Source organism: Stegostoma tigrinum, chromosome 23 (genome assembly GCF_030684315.1).
Source record: "Stegostoma tigrinum isolate sSteTig4 chromosome 23, sSteTig4.hap1, whole genome shotgun sequence".
NCBI classification, from domain to species: domain Eukaryota; kingdom Metazoa; phylum Chordata; class Chondrichthyes; order Orectolobiformes; family Stegostomatidae; genus Stegostoma; species Stegostoma tigrinum.
The window spans coordinates 19643040-19667527 of record NC_081376.1 but is presented as its reverse complement, the minus strand read 5'-3'; the positions used below and the strand labels follow the sequence as shown (position 1 = coordinate 19667527).

The window sequence follows — 24488 nt, the reverse complement described above, 5'->3', positions numbered from 1 at the left end:
TCCCTTGTCAGTGGATCAAAATCCTGCAACCGCCTCTCTAACAACGTGCCAGGTACATGATGGAATATGCCTCACTTGTCTGGATGGGTGCACCTTCAGATCACAGTAGAGGAGATATTTAAAGGTATATGAGGGTGGAAAAATCTCCTAGTCCTGACAAGGTATACCCATGAACCCTGCAGGAGACTAGAGAAGAAATTGCAGGGGCCCTGGCTAATATATTTGCATCATCACTAGCAACGGGTGAGGTCCTGGAAGACTGGAGAGTAGTGAATGCTGTGCCCTTATTCAAGAAGGGCTATAAAGAAAAACCTGCGAACTACAAACCAGTAATCCTAACATCTGTGGTAGGTAAATTACTTGAGAAGATTCTGAGGGAAAAGACATACATACATTTGGAAAGACAGGGTTTGATTAGGAGTAGATGGTGTGGCTTTGTGCATGGGAGATCATGCCTCACAAATTTATTAGAGTTCTTTGATGATGTGACCAGGAAGGTTGAGGGCAGCGTGGTAGACATAGTCTGTATGGATTTCAGTAACACCTTTGATAAGATTCCATATGGAAGGCTGCTCTGGAAGGTTAGATCGCGCAGAATCCAAGGAGAGCTGACAAATTGGACACGCAATTGGCTTGATAATAGGAAGCAGAGAGTAGTAGTGGAACAGCGCTTTTCAGACTGGAGGCCTATGACTCGTGGTGTGCCTCAGGGTTTGGTGATGGACCCGTTGCTGTTTGTTATCGATGTCGATGATTTGGAGGAGAATAAACAAGGCATGATTAGTAAGTTGGGTGAGTTGTGGGTGATGCTGAAATAGGGCGATATTGTAGGACAGTGAAGAAGGTTGTCAGAAATTGCAGCAGGATCCTGATCAGCTGGGGAAGTGGACTGAGAAATGGCAACATGGTGTGGAACTGGAGGAACACAGCAGGCCAGGCAATACCAAAGGAGCAGGAAAGTTATGTTTCGGGTCGGGGCCATTCTTCTTTTTCTGAAGAAGGATCCTGACCCGAAACATCAATTTTCCTGCTGTGTTCCTCCAGCTCCACATTGTGTTGTCTCTGACTGCAGCGTTTGCAGTTCTTGCTATCTCTGAGTAAGGACAAATGGACTTTAATATAGATAATTGTGAGGTGTTGCATTTTGGAAAGTCAAATCCAGGGAAGAGTTTCTTGGTGAATGGTAGAGCCTTAAGGAATGTAGTGGAACAAGGGGACCTTGGAGTTCAGGTGGATGGTTCTCTGAACGTGGAGGTGCAGGTAGACAGGGTGGTGAAGAAGGCATTTGGCACACTGGCCTTCATCAGCCAAGGTCTTGAGTATAGAAGTTGGAAAGTTATGTTGCAGTTGTACAGAATGTTGGTGAGGCTGCGCTTGGTGTATTGTGTTCAGCTTTGGTCACCTTGCTACTGGAAGGATGTTCTTAAATTGTTAAAAGTGCGGACAAAATTTACGAGGATCTTGTCAGGATCAAAGGACAGAGTTTGTAGGGAGAGGTTGAACAAGTTAGGACTTGTTTCTTTAGAGCATAGGAAATTTGATGGGGGGTGAATCTCACAGAAGCGTATAAGATCTTGAGAGGCATGTTTAGGGTGATTGCACTCAGCCTTTTTGAAGGGTGGGGAATCAAGGACTAGACAGCATCAGTTTAAGGTCAGGGGAAAAGAATATATGGGAATCTAAGGGACAATTTTTTCTTTCACACAGAGGATGGCATGCATATAGAATGAGCTGCCAATGGAAGTGGTTGCAGTGGAATCATTAACAACATTTTAAAAGGCATTTGGGCAAATACGTGGATAGGAAAGGCTTAGAAGGATATAGACCAAGAGAGGGAAAGGGGGTTAGCATGGAAGGACATGTTGGTCGACATGGACCAATTTGGGCCTAATGGCCTGTCTCCATGCTTTAGAACTCTGACTCTATAACATGTGAATGAACCTACACAAAATGGACAACAGCAGTTCAAAAAGGAGACTCACCAACGCCACCTATGGGCAACTAGGGATGGGTAATAAATGGTGCCACAGCCAGTGAAGCCCATAACCTTTGAATTTTTTGAAAAAAAAATTGTCGTTTTGAATTTTCAGTGCTTGAAAGGAAATTTTCAACCAATAGTTATTCAGCAAGATGCTATTATTATGCTGTTCGTCTTTCACCTGTGCCGGTTACTTTCATCTGTGCCGTCAGGAGTATGAAAAATCACAAAACTGCAAAATCTTGCACTAACTTATAAGCCAGGCAGTGGTTATTTAAAGCTTATAAATACAAATGTTGTTGATGGCTACAGCTAAATGAGTTTCATGTGAATTTCATTGACTCTTCATTGTTATAACTTGAATTGAACTTGCTGAGAGCAATTTCTGTCACCTTCCAAGGTCGCTGAGTTTTTTTTTACAGCATATATATGTCACGATTAAATGATTTGAGTATTATGTACTAATAGTGATAACATACTAAAGAATTAAAGTTGACACATGTAATTGCCCATTTGTTGCAGTGTCGTATAATCTGCAAGTACTGCATATTGATGTCCCCTTTTTTTCCTGATTTTCCATTATGTTTGGTTTGTTTTCTTTTTCTGTAAGATCCCTTTATAGAGAAAGGGTGTGTTGCTCACAGTTACAACAAAATGCAAACATCCATCTTCCCTATTCATTCCAAAACATTGTGAAATCAACAGCTTTAATAGGTATGACATAACAAGGTGTAAATAATTCTGCTGCACCCCTCCAACTCTCTTTCTCCTCTCTCCTACACTGATTTTTAAAAAGTGACCGAAAAACTTGAGAGTCACTGGGATCACCTGACCGATTGGGTTGGCCAGGCTTCATGAAACAGACGTGAATTAAACAGAAGACCGTTCAAATTGAAAGGGCAACAAAACCCATAACCATTACACCATTATGAGGATCTTCACATGTTGCAAGGTGAAACATCACCTACAGTTATCAAGCTTGAAACGTTGGACAATACACTGCAGAACTGAATCCGTGCTAAAAATCTGCCTTTCTCTCTATTATTTGAAGAAAGTATTCTACACCAGCACTAAGTAGAAGGAAGCATTAAGGAACAGTGCAATAGAGAACCTAAAAGGTAATTTGTTAATTCTTATGATGCAAGAAGTCAACTATCTAACATGGGCTGAGGATAGAATCTTATGCTTCAGGAACTGCCAAAGAACTCTGCACTGTATATCCCCTTTATTCTCCTGTTATCTTTGGCATAATGTCTTTTGACTTTGGGTCTGTGTAAGCTTGTGGGCTTCAGATAAAGGCAATATGCTTGATCGCATTTTTATTATTTTCTCTGGCTTAACAAGCTTAACTTGTCCTCTGTTTAACTCAACAGGATTTTGCATTTGTCTTCATTTTACTTAGTATAAAAATAGGTAAGTATATTTACATTAGAGAAATGCATAATCTTGTGCTTTGTGTTTCGATTGACCAATGAATTTGGGGGAAAGAAACTATTCTTGCCTTCTTGGCTGATTATTATTTATGTAAGTATATGGTTGGATAAGAACACTAATGAATATGGAACAATGGAGGGAGTAAGATTGCGAAGATTTTTCTTCTGTATTTTTCATTTTGGGTTTTGGGCATTGCTGATGAGGCCAGCATCAGTTATTTATCTCCAATTGGTCTTGAATTGCATGGTTTTCTTGGTCATTTTCAAAGACAGTTGAGAATCAACCACATTGCTGTGTGTTTGGAGTCACTTATAGGTTAGACTGGAGAAGTATTCCAAATTTCCTTGCCAAAAGGGCAGAAGTGATGGATGGTCCTGATGAATTTTTAAAACAACTGATAGTTTTATGCTGTAGATACATATTTATTAATTAAATTTAAATTTCACCACCGACTGGTAGGATTTGAATGGCTGTTGAAGAGGACTAACCTGGGTCTGGATTTCCAGTCCAGTGATTTTACCACTATGCCCTCCTCTCACTTTGTGATCAGGGAATCAGTTCAAGGGACTGAATGCCTTTCTCTTCAGTTGTTTGTTCCCTTCTTCTCCCATAGCTATAACCTACCATGAAGGTGTGGTGGGAAGTGCCAAGGTTATTTTCCTCGTGGTGCGATAAGTAGAGCCATGGTGAATGTGAGAAAAAGTGGTCTTGTGGTGCAATGGTAATATCCTGACTTTTGAGTCTGAATCCCAAGTTTCACCTGCAACAATAGGTGATCATAAGATGTCCAAACAGGTGGATTTAAACATAATTTTTGAATTTAATTTGAAGAACTAGCAAAATGCTTGATTTATGGAAAATTATATTGATACAAGCTGGTTTGGATTTCACTCCATCTGCTGCAACAACTTCTGTTCTGAATTTTTTTTAGAAACGACTTGGACTGTAGTTTTAACTGGTATTCAGATTAATCTTTGAGATTGAACATATTTTTTCGAAGGAAATGAGGAGAAGATTGCAGTTAATGTCAACACCTGAGAAATCTTCCCAGTTGAAACCCCACTACCCTTTAAAGGAAAGTAAGCTATCCAGTTAAATTTGGAACAATTTCTTGGACAGTATTTCAAATAATTATGGTATACTTGAGATTAACTAGCTCCAAGAAGGTTTTTTTGTATCTTTTTTCCGATGTTTTTCAAATTACGGTATGATCTTGAGAATTCTATTTCAATACATAAGTTGATTTGCAGTAGCATCTCTTGGTTAATTTATATGCTAGTATGGATTTAGGACAGCAACTGCAGAAGGCACCTCAGGGTATGTACTGCATGTCTGTGTCTGTGCCTTCTGCACAGAAATGCTCATTGGGAAGAAATTTGGTCAGCGCTGATGATTTTGAGTATAATCTCCTTCTTGGTTTTGTATGTTTCTGTTCTCTCAGACCATACATGACAATCCATCAACTTTCTCATTTCTCTGTGGCAGGCAGTGGGGAGGTTAGATATTAGATACCATAGCCAATCAATGGCTTTACATAGGCTACACATTGCTTTTGGAAGAATAAGCTTGTTAACTTTTCAGTGGTTTGATGAATGTTACTTTGCCTTTGCCTTCACCTTTGAGGTGGAATTTTGGAAATTTCAGCAGACTGTCACTTGGGCCCTTCGGTATGATATTCCTTTGGGGCTCCTCCCCAACCTTTTTGATGTGAGGTGAAACAGACTAGGAATTCAAGCTAATTGTTTATTAGATTCCCTACAGTGTGGAAACAGGCCCTTTGGCCTAACGAGTCCACACTGCCCCTTGAAGCATCCCACCCAGACTCATTCCCCTATAATGCACATACCCCTGAACACTTTGGACAATTTAGCATGGCCGATCCACTTAACCTGCACATCTTTGGGCTGTGGGAGGAAACCGGAGCGCCCAGAGGAAACTCACGCAGACACGGGGAGAATGTGCAAACTCCGCACAGACAGTCGCCCGAGGGTGGAATCGAACCTGGGTCCCTGGTGCTGTGAGGCTGCAGTGTAATTGTATTGAACCCAGATCTCTAATTCAGTTTGTTTTTGTGGGCCACTGATTTGATATACCTCTTTGGAAAACAAAAATAATCTTGTTATCAAGGATGGTGCCTTTGGAGATGTGAGACCCAGTGTTGGTGAATTATCCCAAACTTGTAGAGTGAAGGCTCTTCAACTCAATCCCATTAATATGTTCAGACTCAAAGTGTTGTTTGAGGAGATGCATCGGTACACTCAGACTTGATATAGGTGTATGACCTTTGGAGATGGCTTCTGTTAAGAGAAAGAAGCCATTAAACCTTGCAGATGTTCATAGAGGTGGGTGGATGAAATTGTAGATCAAGGGAATCAGCCCCTATAAGAAACCGAGAATAAAGGAGAATTGCAGCACATCAGTGCAACAGATGAGTCTGAGGTATTCTGAAGTCTTCATAACAATCTTCAAAAGTGCAAAGTTAATTATTTATCTTGACCTCCTTCAGCGGTCAACAGCATCACAAATGTCGGTGTTTAACCAATTAAATTTACTCAAATGTGATATCAAGGCTGGAGAAACAGGATTCTGCAAGGATTATGGATGCTGACAATGTTCTGGTAATAGCACTGAAGACAGTGGTTCACTTGCTGTATCTGTAGACAAGCTGTTCCAGTAGAACTGCTACAATGGTATCTCATCGACAATGTGGAAAACCGCGCCCAGTTATGTCTTGTACGTAAAAAGCAGAGCAAATTAACCTAGCCAGCTATCAACCCTTCAGTCTACTCCAAGACAAAAGGAAAATGATGGAAGGGGTCATGAATGGTGTTATCATGCAGAACCTGCTCACTGATGTTAGTTTAGATTCCACCTTGGTGACTGAGCTGCTGACTTCAGTAAAGCCCTATCCAAACATGGACAAAAGAGCTAAATTTCAGAGGGGATGTGAGCACTTAATATCAAGGCTGCATTTTGACTGTGTGTGGCATCAAGGAAACTTGGTAAAACTGAGGTCACTGGGAATCAGAGGGAAACATTCTGCTGGTTAGGGTCAGTCCTAGTTCAAAAGATGAAGTTGTGGCTATTGGAGGCCAGTCACTTCAGCTCCAGCACTGTGTGCAGGAGTTTCTCACTGTGATGTGCTAGTCACAACCATCTTCAGCTGCTTCATCAATGACCTTCCCTCAATCATATGGTCAACAGTGGGAACATTGACTGACAATTGTGCAATGTTCAGATTTCGAAGATATTGAAGCAGGCCATGTTGTGGACATTGCGCACATTTTGGCAGACAAGTGGGAAGTAACACTATTAGTATCATACACATGCAATGCAATAATCACCTGCATCAAAAGAAAATCTAGCCATTGCCCCATAACATTGAATAGCATTGCTATCGTTGAATCCCCCATTATTAACATCCTGGAGGCTTCTATTGACCAAAAACTCACTTTAACTAGTTTATATAAATACAGTGGCTACAAGAGCAGGTCAGAGACTGGGAATTTTGTAGCAATTAACTCAGCTCCTGACTCCCTAAAGCCTGTCCACCGTTTACAAGGCATATATCAGCAGAATGATGAAATACTCCCCACTTTTCTGGGTGATTGCAGCTCCAACAATGCCTGAGATTAAAGGTAAAATACTGCACATACTGGAATTCTGAAACAAACACAATGCCGGAGAAACTCAGCAGGTCTGACAGCATCTATGGAGAGAAAAACAGTTAATGGTTTAAGTCTGATATTACTCTTGTTCAGAACACACCATGTTCCCAAATGTTCACTCTATGAATGTCTTGATGTTGGAACATTGTGCATCCCAAGAGACTGTGAAGAGGGAAGGTTTGTAGTTATAGATGGTAGACGGTGAGCAAAGTTCACTTATCTTAGCTGAAACAAGTTTAACTCTTGTACTGGTAATCCTGCATATATCAAAAGAGATTTGGAATGTTTAACAGGGCACCAGGTCACTGACTGCCAAATCGAACCTTTAAAGCTGCAATAATGTTTTTCTTGGCATCTGCTAAGGAGAGCTAGCAACCCTCCAGACCAGCCTGAAAGACGACAAAGAGGAGCTAGAAAAGACTGTGATCAGGAAAGTGACCCCTCAGACTAGCTGGATGACAATGTGGTAGTAGTGATAAAACCTAGAAGTTTAATGTGTGAACAGTCTCAAATAATATCAATAAAGTTTTTGAATGGTCTCATTAAAAAAAATTGCTGCAATTCTGTAAGGCACATGTCCAAACTGCCCTAAATGGAAAGCATGGATTCCGACAAACAAGGTTGATGAAAGTCGCAATTTTCTAATGACATCATGAATCATCTATGGGAAATACAGGTGGTAGTGTTTGACACTAGATATTGCAGACAGCATGAGATAGCCAGTAACCTTTTTAAAGTAGAAGCTGTTGTGGATAATCTGCTCTGTGTGCCATAAAAATATCTTAAGAAAGTCTTAAACAATTATACATGAAATGGATGTGCAAGCATAGACAAAACTAGGACAGAGTGGAATGAGCAAATTTGTTTTCTTTCTGTGAGTGATAATTTTCTTTATTGAGCATGCATGCTGGATAACTTGTAACTGCAAAAGAAAGTGTATGCAATATTTTTATGAAAGGAAAGATGTTTGAAACAATGCATCTGTATATTATGACTGCTATAGTTATGAGTGCTATGAAGGGCTTTTGAGTTTGGAGCAAGTATCCATTGACGCTTGTGTGTGAAATAAGTATGTTGTACTGGACTGTTGTATACATTTACCACATCAGTCATCCTATGACAGTAGAGTATGGTTCAAAGTTTAGGGCTTTTTTGATTTTAACTAAGATTAAACATTTTCTGTGGCTAGTGCTTACAAGGAACTTGCAGACTGATTTCGTTCAGGCCATACGGAAACAACGGATGAGTGATTTAAATGGAAGTCTATGTGGGCTAATTGAACTTGCCCCTCAATAAAAAAACAATGTACTAATCCACAGTGCCACCAAGATAACGTGATATAGGTATCCACGACCAGTTGTGCAAGCATGATTTATCACAAGTTTGTGTAATTTAAATCATTTGTGTATGGTTTGTGAGCCCGAAAACAGGAGCAAGAGAAACCATTCCTTGGTAATTGTTTTCCAGTTCTTCGATTTCTATGTGCGATTTCAGTCAAAGCTCTGAGGTAGATGAGTACACTGCAATGAAAGCGGTATTTTAACAGTACATATTAGCCAGGGACCTTACTGATGAATTCACTTTTTTTTAAAAGAAAGTAACATTGCCATGTAAAGACAGAAGGCTTCATGGAATGGAAATATTACCGACTGTGCAAGTTATCACTGTATTGACATTGGCTGACACCTGAGAAGGGTGTGTATGCTAAATGTTATTTAGCAAACAATAGTTCTTTTCTGTTCAGTCAGAGAATGTGCCAAATTTTGATGCGCTGTTGGATCGTCTGTATTTTAGTTAACTCTTCATATCAATGGGGAAAAATGAAGGACTTTGTAGTTTAAAAACAACTGCAATTCAGTTGATATTTGATTTTATGTTACTGTGTTTCAGTCATTTGCTGCATTGTATAAGGGCAAAATCAAAATTGGAAAAAATAGTCACCTGATTTAAAGCATCAATTCTGTTGAAATCCATGTTATCCCTGTTACAAACAGTTTCCCCCCCAAATAAGATTTGATTCATTTGGTTCAATGACCCTGAGGAATTTAATGGATTGCAGAAAACATTGTGATAGTTTGTTCATTTTCACAGGATACCTTGATTTTAGACTTTTGGTAATTCAGCCTTAATTCAGATTTAATGTTGAGAACATGAAGTGAATGCTGTCGTCCTTTACTTTCGTTCACATCTGAAATTTATTTTAATATATTTCCCAAATAATTTCTTTTGATTATTCAGTATTTCATTGTAATTATGCATTTTTAAAATCACGTGTTTTTGTCCTGTTCATTACTTCTGGTGATTTTTGAAAAATCTGGAGTATAATTACAATATGGTTCCAGATCTTCTATGTTACTGACCAGAATCCAATACCAATGTAGATCTTTTTTCTAGTTAAGTCCATGGCATGTAGTTTGAAGCAATTTTACAGCAACTTTAAAACTTCTGATTCTCTTGCTTGATTTCCACTGTTAAATTTAAAGTTTCTGTTGGGGTGCATAGATGTCCTTGTTTGTTCAGCACTATTTGTTTTGTAACCTAGTCACCATGCTGACCTCATTCCTTGTGGTATTCAGGAATCTGTAGCAAAACACACTACTCATCCTTGTCTACTGCTTAAATAAATTCAATATTTACGTGTGAGAGTAGGTCTTCTAGTTTTCCAAATTATGTGTGTAGTAGCATTCATTTGGTTTTGACCCTCTGTTAATGGGGTTAACTTCAAAGAATGGTGCAGTAGGGATCCAATCTATCTATCATGTGCGTGGTAACTCTGAAAGACCTGTCCAGTAAGACTTGTCCAGCGTTGTTTTTGATTGTGAGAGGTCTGCTGGCATAGGTTATCAATCCACTTGGTTATATGGATTTAAGTAGAATTTATAAGACAGAAATAGGCCATTTAGCTCAACTGCTTTATGCTGGTGTTATGTTTTACATGATCCTTCTCACGTTGCTTCATCTACAATATATACATATTCTTTTGTTATGTTCTCCTTCATTTACAAATCCAGCTTCTTAAAGGTGTCTGCAAACAGTATTTGTATCATGCCTTTAATGTCCTAACATGTATGAAGGTGCTTCAAAAAATAATTATAGTATAATATCTGATACCTTTGGTAACCATGTAATGAAATGTATGAACTCACCAAAAAAGAGGTCAGTTTTTGGTAGCATCTTGTTGGATGAAAGAGTAATATATAGGCAGTGAAACTTGGGGATAGTGGATGAATGAATGGTCCCTTCTGTCTGAGCCAGAGTCTCCAGAGTCAAGTCCTGCAGCCCTGATTCGACTCTGCCTGTCAAACAGGTTCTTTCTCCCTCCTTATACCCCTTGCAGCCACCTCCTTGCTCTCCATTCTCTTCTTGTCACCTCCTTTGTACCCACAATCTTTCCTGTGGTCTCCTCCCTTCACATTTCTTTTATAGCCTTCTCTACCATATCTACTCCATCCCACCACACCCACACTTTAAAATTTATGGCAGTGTATTCCACATGCTAGCTGTTTTTGCAACAGATTTTTTCTGAATTTGTCGTTGAGTATATCTTTTATGTTTAATCTCTAACTTTGGGTGTTCTGCAAGTCAAAACATCCCGTGTACGTCTAGCCAATATGATTATGACTTTAAATGACTCCATCAGGTTATCTCAACCTTTGCTTTGAGAACAGCTACCCTGAATTCTGCATTTTCTGAAAGGGCTTTGTGATTTCACTGGGTGCCACAGCTACATTGGCAAATTAATCTTATTTGCTGCTTTTGCTGTACTCCTTTCCCTTCTCTTCATTACATTTTGTTTGGAATGATGATTCACTAACCTAATGAGTTCATGTTCATTTCTACAGTGTGGGATTTTGATGCACTGGGTCCTTCCCCATCTCCTAACACCCACATACTTTATTTGGCTGCCCTGGTTGAGGCTGATTGTATCGTTGCGCCCAGCCTTGTGTCCTTGCAGGTTTGAAATGTCAATTTTAACGGACACAGCTGCTTTGGTCTGATAGTGGATTAAGTGAGCTATTGTTTATTTCTTTTTTTATTAATTCAGATCTAAAATTGTCAAAGAAAAAATAAATTAGCATTGTAATTTGTTGAGGTGTTACTTTTGATCCAACTCATTTGAAGGTTGCTTGTAGGCTCCTGTATTTTGTATGAATCCAATTGAAATTTATTCATTTCTGACCTTTTTGTAATTATAACCTGGCCTTGTTTTCAGTATTTTAGTGAATTTATTGCTGCTTATTTAATCATTTGTCTCCAATTCTGCATGGAAAATAAAGACAATTATTATTTCCCCGTAGGATTGAAACTAAAAGGCATTTCATGGAGACAATAGCTTTTGAAATTGAAAGTATTATGATCAGATAAGATTGATAATTTGATAATTCTCATAATTATTTTTCTGACTTGGAGCAGTAAATAAATTTCGTTTCTGTTTTTGTCTTGTTAGTTAAATAATAACACAAAATTTAGATCTGATAACCATATTTATAATTGTGTTATAAACGTTCGTTTAATGTTCTTTTAATATGAAACTCAGTGCAATAATTATGTTATGACTAACTAGACACATTAATGTTGCCATGTATCTACTTGTAGGTTTAGTTTACTCAATGTATCTATTTATGGAGCACACAATTCCATGTCCACTTTATCATTATGTCTTATTGTCCTTCAAAGACAAGTGTACGTGCAACCCCAATGCCTCTGTCCATATGCCCTATTTCAGACGGTGTCACTGCTTCTGCTGTTTCTGACTATCCCTTCTGTCACAATGTATCACCTCACTCTTTTCTGTATTAAATTCCATCTGCTTCTTGTCTGTTTAGCCTGTGCTATGGACCAGACCCAACACACTGTAAATATTTTAAGAACCAATTGTTTCCTTTTTTAAGGGAAATACAAAGTGCCCTGTTCCAGATGCAGTGCGACCGGTCAAATTACTGGATGTTAAGCAAAGTACGATTTTTTTTATTAAATAGTTAAAATACAACAAAAGAAAAGGAATTTAGAATAACTTCAGTTTTCCAGTAGCATTAGCAGTAACAGCTGAAGTAACTATTACTAATTAACTGTTCCAATATGGTAACATACATTAAACACACTCTTCGGATTAAAGGCAAATTTAGAAAAACAGATTTTGTCTCATGAACAATCTATCAGCCTAGGAAGAGAGCTCCCAGCTTTAGGCTGTAATTGAGAGAGGGAAAAATAGCTCCAACTTCTTCAAGCCCACAACAGCAATTGCTTGAAGCTAAATCTAAAAACAAACAAACCCCACAAATCCTGGTCTGTGAGAGCTGGCCACACCGATCCAGGCTGCTTCTATTGTTCCAAATTGTGAGGCTCTGGGATTTTATTTTTACAAGTTGTTTTCTCTAATAGTTTGGCTGACTGCTTGGTACCACTGCCTTATAACCTCTTGTTCAAAAAAGAAACAGGACAAAATAACCTGTTAAAAACACAGCATCATCACACCTGGTACCATATTTCTGTGCTTCTGCAGTAGTTCAGAATCATCCTCACTGGTTCCCACTAGCTTAAATTTGGTAAAATCAGCAAATGATGAAATTTTAATCTGCTTTCTGATATTCAAGTCATTACTTACATGAAAAGAGAGTAATCGTAACACTGCCCTTTGGAGGAACATCACTGTATATCATCCGCTAGTTTGAAAAAGAACCAGTTACAGGTACCGGTGGTAGGAGGAATTGCAGATGCTGGAGAATCTGAAATAACAAAGCGTAGAGCTGAATGAACACAGCAGGCCAAGCAGCATCAGAGGAGCAGGAAGGCTGACGTTTCAGGCCGAGACCCTCCTTCAGAAATAGGGGAGGGGAAGGGGTTTCTGAAATAAATAAGGAGAGAAGGGGAGGCGGATAGAAGATGGATAGTGGAGAAGGTAGGTGGAGACGAAACAGACAGGTCAACGAGGTGGGGGTGGAGCCAGTAAAGGTGTGTGTAGGTGGGGAGTTAGGGAGGAGGTAGTCCAGGGAGGTCAGGAGAGTGGGATGAGGTTAGTAGGTAGGAGATGGGTGTGGGGCTTGAGGTAGGAGGAGGGGATCGGTGGGAGGAAGGACAGGTTGGGGAGGTAGGCACAAGTTGGGCTGGTTTTGGGTTGCGCTCGGGGTTGGGGAGATTTTGAAGCTTGTGCAATCCACATTGATACCATTGGGCTGCAGGGTTCCCAAACGGAACATGTGGTGCTTGGGGACCTCTTTGCAGAACACCTACACTTGGTTCACACTAAATAACTGCACCTCCCAGTCGTGAGCCATTTCAAATCCCCCTCCCATTTCCTCAGACAACACGTCCATCCTGGGCATTCTGCAGTGCCACAACGATGCTATCCGAAGGTTGCAGGAACAGCAACTCATTCCGCTTGGGAACCCTGCAGCCCAATAGTATCAATGTGGACTTCACAAGCTTCAAAATCTCCCCTCCCCCTAGCGCGACCCAAAACCAGCCCAGCTTGTTCCTACCTCCCTAACCTGTCCTTCCTCCCACCGACCCCCTCTTCCCACCTCAAGCCCCACACACATCTCCTACCTACTAACCTCACCCCGCCCTCCCTGGACTGACCTATCTCCTCCCTAACTCCCCACCTACACGCACCTTTACTGGCTCCGTCCCCGCCTCGTTGATCTGCCTGTTTCCTCTCCACCTATCTTCTCCTGTGCCCATCTTCTATCCGCCTCCCCTTCTCTCCCTATTTATTTCAGAGCCACCCTTCCCCTCCCCCATTTCTGCAGGAGGGTCTCGGCCTGAAATGTCAACCTTCCTGCTCCTCTGATGCTGCTTGGCCTGCTGTGTTCATCCAACGCTACACCTTGTTAGCTCATTTACAGGTATTCCCTGGATTGTAAACAGGATCCATTCTGGAATCAATCCGCAAGTCAATTTGTAGGTAAGTTGGAACACAATGCAGGACAATGTAAAGCAGCCAGGCATACGTACAGTAAATGTTTATCTGTTGGGTCTTCAAAATTAAAGCCATGTAAGTGAGCATATTTGTAAATGCAAATGTTCACGAATCACGGACTCGGTGTAACATGACCTGCTGTCTTCTGTTCTTAAGTCAGGCTTTTCCTCTAAGTTGGTACTGAACCTCCTGTCTGTGAGTGACAATTAACTAGCCTTTTATGCTATGCTTTGTCAAATGCCTACTCAAATCCATTTATCCATTGCGTTTCCTCTTCAATTTTTCTACTATTTCCAACAAATTTCACTTGGAATAGTCAAGTACGATCTGCCTTTCACAAATCAGACCAGGTCTCCTCAAAAACTTAATTCTCTTCAAGTGCCTGTTTACTTTTCCCCTGCCAATTATTGTTTATGAAACTTTCCCCATACTTAAGGCTGTGATTTTAGTAAGCTGTTTCTTCATCTATTACTTTGGGTTAGGTACCACTGCGATTCTGATACTGTTGCTTATATTTACCATTACCTCCAATTGCATTATTTTGTAGCATTTAGAGATGAATGTTCAAGTTGGCCTTTTGTCCCTTGAACCTTTTTAGTGCCGTTTCTTGCTGATTAAAGTTACACACCTTACTATGCTGACTTTATCCCTTTTTCCTCTGTGCTACCAAACATTTTCCATATCCATTTGATCACAGCTACATTTTTGTTCAGTTGAAGGAACTTATTTGCAGCCAGGCTCTTAATATTCTTTCACTTATTTCTTTGAAGTACGTTCCATCCTCTTCACTATAGCTGGCTTTGTTCCTTCTCACTCACTCACTTATTTTCCAGTTTTGTTGTTCATTATTTATTTGTTTTCCACTTGGGCTCATATATACTTTTCATTGGGATCAGTCCAACTCATTTATTTCTACCCTCCACTTATTATGTCCGCATCCATTCCACTCTTCCAAGCTAATTAGTTTAATTATTTAGTATTTTTATAACTTTTTATTTTTATCTAGATTGGTTTACTAATTTCTTTTCCACTCATAATCCTCATTTTGTTCATCCCATCCTTTGCTGCTTTGTTTTTCTTACCTCAGCCTTTCAAACTCAGTTTAATCATTTCTGCACAATGATTTTGACTTTGTAACTTGATGAGAGACAATTCAAATTCTTCAGAACTTCTACTCTATTTTATAACCTGCCTTGTCTGATCTAAAATGTCACCTGTTTTTTACACTGATAAAACCTTTAGTTCTCTCAGGACAGTTACTTGAACGGAATTTGGGGCTTTACCTATACATATTAATCAGTGAAAACATTCTAATTGATTGAAGATTTAGCAGCATCTTAGGTTTGTTTAATACATCCCCAATCAGTGGTGTGACCCATTTATCTTATACTTATAAATTCTGTGTTTTAATACTGTCTCTCTCACTAACACCTGAGGAGTGAGGCTATGAAAGCTTGTGTTTTCAAATAACCCTGTTGGATTATAACCTGGTGTTATGTGATTTTTGATCTTGAGTGGAGTGTAATTTTAGTTCTGTTGTCCTGGAGAACTTGACAATATGTTTATTATTGGTAATTGTTTCTAATCTGGGGATTCCTTCATTTAACACTGCTGCCCAGGCTATAGCTGTAGAATTTTATGATGGGAATTTATTTGTTCCCTATTATTTGGAATATGTATAACATATCAGATGTATGATTATTAAGTTTGAGCATTGGTCATAGGAAGACCTTGATCCCGAAAATTACATACTTCAGGATGTCACTGCAGAATGATCATACTTCACTGCTCAAGTGGGTGACTGCCTCTAAGCACTTTTAACAGATCTGCAATTTATCCAAATCTGTTTTCTTTGCCTTACACAAAATGGTGTACAGAAGAAAGTATTCTGAGTGGGAACCGCAAACTTTTGTAATAGAATGCTTTAATAGGCCCGAACATTAACATTTTCAAATCTTCACGATTCAGTTTCTGAGCTCCTTAATCTGAATAATATGTGCAGATCATAAACTGAGGGAAAATTTAGACTACAAGGCTGAGACCCTTCTTCAGAAAAGAAGGCCCGAAATTTCAGCTTTCCTGCTCGTGCTGCTTAGCCTGCTGTGTTCATCCAGCTCTATACTTTGTTATCTCAGATTCTCCAGCATCTGCAGTTCCTACTATCTCTGAAAATTTAGATTACCAGTTTTACATGTTGGGTGGCACCTTGCCAGTTTTCTTGGCTTAGTGATTGGAACATTTTAAGTTCTAAGTTTATTTAAAGTTGTATTCACTGTTCCTCGGAGAATCTGCCAACTCCTTCAACCAGTGAGCCTAAAGATGTGTTTTAGAACAGAGCCTCGCATGTGGTGGAGGTGGGAAGGCAACCTAATTGATTGTGAATGTCAGAATAATTGAGAGATTTGTGTTCTAAAACAGTTTTTTCTGAGGTCACTAACCGATCTTGGTTAATTTGTTGGCTGAAATAATGAGAAGAGGCATGACTAATTCATGCTGGATACTAAAAAAGCAAAATAAGCTTTATTTTTAAACTAAATTTCATAAATTCTACTCATGCCAAATCTTTTAACAAGGTGCTAATGGAATGTGAAAAAAAGTTGCATTTCAGTTACATTTCATGTTGTTTGCTTTTTCTGATAATTTGGATGCATATATATTGGACGCGTCTAAATGATCATAGGATAGTCTATACTGATGTTAATTCTAATCGGCAGTGCACAGATGAGATTCTACTGACTTAGTAAAGAGCGTGTATAATCATTGACTGACTTGCATTGCTTTTTCACTCTTGCAAAAGACCCTGACAACAGTATAAGCAATGATTGGGTTCTGGTTCCCAAACTACTGCCTACTGTGATACTATTTTGATGCTTGAAACTTGTTGCAACGAATCAGTGAGCAGTGGAGTGAAAACCTGTCAGAGTGGGAGCATGGTTCTTGAGACTTGACCTAAGCTCCAGAGCAGCCATTGCTGTCTCGCAGCCACGCAATTTTAGCTCAGTACCCAGATTGGAGTTCCGTCACCCACTTTCGTCTGCCCTGACCCCTGGGTTGTGTTCACACAATTGAAATTTAAAGCATCACTGTTGAGAGTTGGTAGGTATAAAGATCTCCGTGTCTGGGTCTGTGAAAATGAGTTCATTTCCTTGTAGTTTTGTAACTTTTCTGTGTTCATGGATCTTCCATGCCCCTCTTTCAAACTGAAAGGGAATTCAGGTAAGGTCTCTTATGATTTTATTTAGGAGCAATCTGCAAATAAATCGCTACAGAAATCAATTGACTTGCTGCCTAGTTGAATTTACTTCTTTCTGCTTGACACCTTGGTTGAAGTGAGACATTGACCATGTTGGGGAAATTCATTGCAATGTCCCTTTTGCTGTTCTATGGAATGGTACATTATTAATTTGAGGCCCATTAGTGGCTGATGAATCATTGAGTGAAGTTCTCAACTTGATAAATTAAGGAAAGTCCTGGGAGCATTGCAGAGGTTTCACAGTCTGAACCTCCCTGTCCATCAAGTCCTGCTAGTTTTTTGTATCATTGGAGGAAATAAGTCACCTTCTCTTTGTTTTTCTAATCCAGTTGGTTATTGTCTGTTGCAGTGCTCGAATGTTGGAAAAGACTCGACAGCAGCTTCAGGATGATACTTTAAACTTGCGGACACAGCTTCTTTCTGAGCAGAAGAAACGTGAGCTACAGGAAGCAAATGCTCGACGGTTGGAGAAGCGCAATATTTTACTCATCAAAGTATGTATATTGCAGATTGCATGCGATCACTTAGTGTTCTATGCCTGTAGTTACAAAACTGAACATTCAGTTTGCCTTTTAGGGTGCTCTTAGCAGCATGACTTGTTAGATTTTAATCTGTGTGGCCATATATCAAATGTCCCTTCTTACCTTAAATTGTTTTAATTTAATTGAATAGAGTATTATTCCTTAATTTCTCTGTGTATTCCTTCACATTTTTCTGTTAAATTGCACCTGTTATTTGTTAGCTCATCCTGATAGTCCACCGTTCAAAGCTGATAGTGTATTGGAATATTGGGTAAAATTGCGTTTGAGTTGACAAAATGCCCAGAAAAATTCAATCATGGGGATGACTGATCAGAGAAAAGTTGCCAGTGTAAGAAGAGTAGCTAGAATTGGGAAGGAGTTGCTTCTCCAATTAAAGGTTGTTTTGCTCCTTGCTAATAGGTTCAGCCTTTGCTCAGAGAAGTTGCAAGCTGTTGGATAAATAAATGGTAGCATTGAGGGAGCGAATACTGACCAACAGTTCATGAACTTTACCAACACGTTTCATCCGAACATCAAATTCTCCCTCTCCTTCCTGGACCTCTTCATTTCCACCTCAGTCTCTATATCCATCTCCAGTAACATTCTCAGCACCGACATTTATTTCAAACCCACTAACTCCCAAAGCCACCTTAACTACTCTTCTCACCCACCCTCTTGCAATATGCCAACCCTTATTCCTAAATCCTCCGCCTTTGCCACATCTGCTCCCAAGATGCAGTGTTCTACTCCTGGACATCCCACATGTCCTCCGACTTCTGTGTTGATCTACAATGCTCTGAACTGCATCTCTTGCATTTTCAACACTTCTGCCCTCAAACTGCTTCCCCCTCAACAAAAATAAGGACAGAGTTCCTCTGGTATTAAGATACCATCCCACCAAACTTCATGACCAGCACGTCATCCTCCGTCTCTTCCGCTACCTGCAATCTGACCACCAAAGAGATATTTCCCTCCCCCACCCTATCTGCCTTTTGTAGAGACAGCTCATTCTATAACTCCCTCGTCCACATGCCCCACCAACCCCGCTACACGTAGCACCTTTCCCTGCAACTACAGGAGGTACCACACCTGCCCCTACACCCCTTTCCTCACCTCCATCCAATGCCCAAGATAAACCGTCCATATCCAATAGGGGTTTTCCCGTACATCCTGCAACCTGGCCTTCTGTATCCATTGCTCCCGATGTGGCCCCTTGTATGTCGGTGAGATGAAATGCTAGTGACCGATTTGAAGAGCGCCTGAGCTCTGTACGCTATAATCAACACCACCTTCCGATTGCCAACCGTTTTAACTGTCCCCTCCCATTCCCTCGATGACATGTTGATCCTGGGCTTCCTCCAGTGCCACAATGACTCCATGTGCAAACTGGAGCAAAGAGATCTCATATTCCACCATGGGAGCCTACAACCCGATGACCTGAATGTAGAATTCACCAGTTTCAAAATCTCCCCACCTCCAGCCTCATCCCATGTCCAACCTTCTGTCTCGTCTCTGCCTCCTTGACCTCACCCAACCTGTCCAACTTCTTTCCCACCTATCTGCCCCACCCTTCCCGCTGACACATCCCCATTATCCCTACCTGCATCCACGTATCACTATCACACCTAGCTTCCCCCAGCTCCACTCCTCCTCACTCTATTTATTTCCCAACTCCCTTCCCCCTCCCCAGTCCCGACGAAGGGTGCCAACCTGAAACATTGACTTTCCTGCTCTACTGATGGTGCCTAACCTACTGTATTCCTCTTGCTCCACACTGTATTGACTGTTCAAATACAAAGGATGTTTCTGCCATAACGGGTCTTCAGTAGCCAGTGAGAGAACTACCAATAGATTTCAAAAACCTGTTTGACCTCTCCCTAGCATCGCTGTATTGATGGAAATAACCATTTCACAGTCCTTTACACTCTGCATTCTGCTTTGTGACGCTACCACCATGCTAAAGAGAATAGATCTGGTACAGATGTAATGGCTTAAACCTGGATATCCATTAAATGCTGTGGATCATCAGCAGCAAAATTGTAGCCATCCACAATTAGTAGCCTCACTTGTTGTACCTCACTTTGAATAATATGCTGGAAATCATAGCCCTCTATACCTGGAGTCATCACAAAAGTTAAAGATTTAAAAAAGTATACAAAAGATTCCCTAATCTATCTGGCTTTCAGACCAAGGTTAACAGAAAACAGAGACCATGTTTCTGTACTTAACAAGAAATGACTATTTGTTACAGGCAATTAGACTCAAGTTACAGATAATCAGTTAGGAACTATCAGCACAAAACTCTGCTAACTAAAACTGTAATCTCCTTACAAAAACCCTCTTATGCACTGTGCGTGTACACACCCCTAGGGATAGGGAACAGAATGGTTAATGGGTATTTTTCAGGTTAGAACAAGGTTTACAGTCAAGTTCCTCAGGAGTTAGTGTTGGGTCCCTTATTTTTCCTGATGTGTTAATGATTTCAATGTGCAAGGGTCAATTTCCTGATATTGAACAAGTGGTCTTGGTGTGCGGGGGCCAATTTGGATGACACAAAATTTGGGAGAATTGTAAACTATGAAGAGAACAGTATAGAACTTCAAGAAAACATTGACACGTTGGTGGTATGAGTGGATATTTGACTGATAAAGTTCAATATAGAGAAGTGTGAGCTGATGCATTTTGGTACAAAGCGTGGGGAGACACAATTTTAAATAAAAATGTACTCACATAAAGAGTGTACAGGAGCAGAGAGACCTGGTTGTATATCTGCATAAATCATGAAGGTGGCAGGGCAGGTGGAGAGACCAGTTAATAAAGTGTTCTAAGCTTCATAAGCAGGGTCATAGAGTACAAATGTAGTGAGGTTATTGATGAACTTAGAGATGACACTGGTTGAATATCACCTGGAATATTGTTTACATTTCTGGGCGTCACACCTATCTGAGGGATTTGAATGCTTTGAGAGACTGAAAAAGAGGCTTTTGAGAATGGTTCCAGGGATGAGACACATTAGTTATTAAGAAACATTGAAGAGCGATGGGACTGTTTTCCTTGGAGAGGAGTAGCTAATACAAGATTTTCTAGAAAGTTTGAAAATAATGAGGGGTTGGAACAGGTTGGAGGGGGAGAAACTGTTCCGAATAATAAACGGGTTCGGAACCAGCAGGCACAGATTTGCAAAAGAAGTAACTGTGAGGTGAGAAATTACCTTTCCAGAAAGCAAATAGTTAGGACTCCGAATGCCCTGCCTTGAAATATGGCTGAGACATGTTCACTTGAGTGATTCAAAATGTAATTGGATAATTATTTAAAATATAAATGATGTGCAGGGTTAAGAAGCGAAGGCAGGGAATGAGCAGCATATTATTTCCCATCCCCACTTGCCCACAACTCTTCAGCAACAACCAATGTGAGGGATGGGCCTCAAACCTCAGCGTAAAGCCACCACTATCTCCATATTGAATCATCATGCTCAACTGGCATGGCTATAATTTGTTTTCTTTCAGCAATATTCAAAGTTACTTTCTGAGCATTTTATTTAGGGAAGAAAAGGTCAGATCCATGGAGAACTGAGAAATTAAAATCCATGTTTCCTCCAATTTATAATCCAGATTCTCCAATAATAGATTTATAAACCTTCAGAGCAGACGTTTATCTAATTATTCCCATTATTTTACCTGCATTGGTTTTAAACTTGATACTGATAATTTCTTGCAAATAATTCTATCTCTTTATTCCTAGGGTACCTTCAGAGTTGACTTATAATAAACTTTTATCCTGTTTAAATTAAAAGCTTGATTATTGGTCTACTTTAGTTTGAGTCACACAATGAAAATGGGGCTATGTTAATCTAAAGTTCACTGTTCACACTAGAAATAGGCTGACAGTTGTGACAGCTTTCGTAGAATTAATCTGACAACTGAGGCTACATTGCTTGACACTCCATGCAGGTCATGCTTCTCTCCATTGCTTCAGTGTGATTTATTCATATGTAGTAATTGTTGAAATGATCAATGATCAATGGTCTTGGTCATTAATTTAATATAGGCCATCCTTTCCATCGGAATCTCCTATCAACATTTTCTTTGTTTCTCCTTGAAACTTACTGTACCTGCAGTTCATGTATTTAGTTTAAAATAACGGCAACAACTTGCTGCCCTTGTTTTCCATAAGTGACATGTGCTAAAGGCCTTGTATGCATTGAGCAAAAAATCTGAAGTGTTGTTCTATGGGGTTCCTGTAGAGATGGTACTGTATTGATGGAACATGATTCCATTGTTTTTCTAGTTGATTGACAGCTTATTCAGCCGCATGTGGAGATTGGAACTACGTCTTGTTCATTAAACTGGGTAGAAGACCTCACCTCAACCTAAAGTGATTCTATGTCAGAATTTGTAATGAATGCATGAACCAATTTTTAAAGTGTCACATTTCATTTTACCTGTTTCATCTATAAGCATTTAGATGATTGATGTACAATTTTGAAAGACACAGGAGACCTTGGATCTTAGTTGGAACTTTATTGTTTCAGGATGTTTAACTGGAGCGTCGTTAATCCTTTTATTTGATTGGGGGTACTCTGTGAATACTTGCAGTCATTTAATTCCCAAACACTTCTAAAAGTGATGTTAAAGTAAATGTATAAAATAGTCAATGTCTTTTTACACGAAAATCTAATAGTGTCACAAAACTTCTTGTTTTAGGAATTATACTTTTACGTACAAGTATGAATTAAATTTTTGAGTAGTTTGACCATGAATAGTATAGCTCATTTCCCACTTGTATCAGTACTGTTCAATTAGCATTATTGTGTCTTTTTTCACTAATATGTATTCTTTAACTTCTAGTAGTTTTTTTTGTTTAAAAGTTGTTATTTTAAAAAAGCCAAAAATACATTTTAAAAACTTTCTTGAAGATTAGTGATGGTTATATTAATTAGACTCCATGTGAGAGGAAAAACACATAAGATTACATCCCTGTTGCCGGATTTCTTTTGTGTCCATAATCATTTGCAAGTGAGCAAAAGAGATGGAACCACAGCTTGAGAAAGTGGTAGAGGTGAGCGGGAGAAGAGAGTATTCATGCATTCTTTAACTTAATCAGAAACCTGTATTGACTTCTGATGCCAACAAACCAGGATCATGCATTTATCATTTTCACAGAACTTATGTAATAATTAGGACCTCTGAAACAGACACATGAATTGAAAGGGGGTGTATTTTTCTCATTCTGAATGGATTTTATTTTTGTATTTATAAACACTATTTTGAAATGGTGAATGGATGGAAAGTAAGAGAGATTGTAAATTTATTGAAGATGAAGGGGCATTGGCATTTGTCACGCGTGAATGAAATTAGGAGGACCTACTTGAAGTTTGTGTGATATCAATGATAAACAAGTGGGAGACGAGGATAAAAGCGTTATCTGTGTCGGAAAATGGAGATAAGGGCACCGATGGGAGTGTGTAGGAAATACGTAGGAAGCAGACACGATGGTGGGTAGATGAAGATGTAGGAGTTAGATTACAGCAAAGAATTGAGTGAATTTGAAGAATAGTTTGGGCTCAAGCTAGGAACCAAATGTGAACCATGTCATACCTGAAATTACTAACTCATAGGTAGTGGGTGATGGCAGTTTCTTCCCTGCCATGTCATGTGCCAACTACCTTATTTAGGAAATGAAAAGACAGGGAAGCAAAAACAAAGTGTAGGAGGAGAAATAGAGAAACAACATATAAAATAGAGCAGAGATAAGCAGTGACACGCAGATGATTCTCCATTGCATTTTATGCAATGCTGCACCTTTGCTTTCTAGTGTGGGCTAAGGGATAATAGGACTGTAAGATGTAGGAACAAAATAAGCATTCAGCCCATCAAATCTGCTCCACCTTTTAGTGAGTTCATAGCTCATCTGGTGACCCTGAACTCTACTTTCCTGCTTTTTCTCCATTCCTTTGCTGATTAAAAATCTATCTCAACCTAGAGTGTTCTTAGCCTTGGTAGTTCTTTACGGTAAAAAAAAAATCCACAGATTCACTACCCTTCGATGGATGAATTTCCTCTTGCTTACTGTTTTAAATAGGTGACCTCATATCTTGGGATTATATTGTCTGGTCCAAAACACCCCACAAACAATAGTGATAACTCTTGAGTACCTTTTCCTGCAGCTACAGTTCACTGAAGCCCATGGCAGTGCTCCTAGCCACTGTTCCATCTCTGCCATTTAAGAAAGGAATATGAACTCTTGCTCTTTTCTCCCTTCCTAAACCAAGCCATTACAGTCATTGATAGGTTAGGATGAACTGTTTTATTCCTTGCTGAATTAATTAATTGAATTTATTTACTTTCTCATTTGTGATAATAGAAGCACAATTATGTATTTGCACTAAATCTTATAGCTTATTCTTCAAGAGTATCTTTCAATACAGTATTTGCCCTTGGATGATGTTGACATTCTTTGCAAGTGGTTTTGTCTTGTTTGGCCATGCAAGCACTTAGCAAGTTGCCATTTGATTTAGTTTTGAGTATAACATTATGTGAAACCAACATCAAGAAAAATCATAAAAAATAATAAAACTTATAAAAAATTGTTCCATAACAACATTCATACCTCTCTTCAAAATAAACTTACATATTGGAGCTTGGCTAGTGAAACTTGTCATACAGAGGCTTAGCTGGTGAGCCAGCTACTGAACATGACTGTTTCTCTCTTC

At 39.5% G+C, this 24488-nt stretch overlaps 1 protein-coding gene across 7 annotated transcripts in view; it reads left to right on the top strand.

The window, feature by feature from the left end:
• Positions 1-24488, top strand: part of mad1l1 (mitotic arrest deficient 1 like 1) — a 772508-nt gene that overhangs the window by 146956 nt on the left and 601064 nt on the right. For 4 of the 7 annotated variants that reach the window (XM_059653949.1, XM_048552091.2, XM_048552089.2 and 1 more), the window contains one exon: positions 17602-17746. In XM_059653949.1, coding sequence (XP_059509932.1) covers positions 17602-17746 — 145 coding nt within the window. Of the gene's footprint in view, positions 1-2769; positions 3097-7882; positions 7955-10999; positions 11090-17601; positions 17747-24488 lie in introns of those variants that run through there. The other 3 variants (XM_059653953.1, XM_059653952.1, XM_059653954.1) reach the window with 3 other exon arrangements.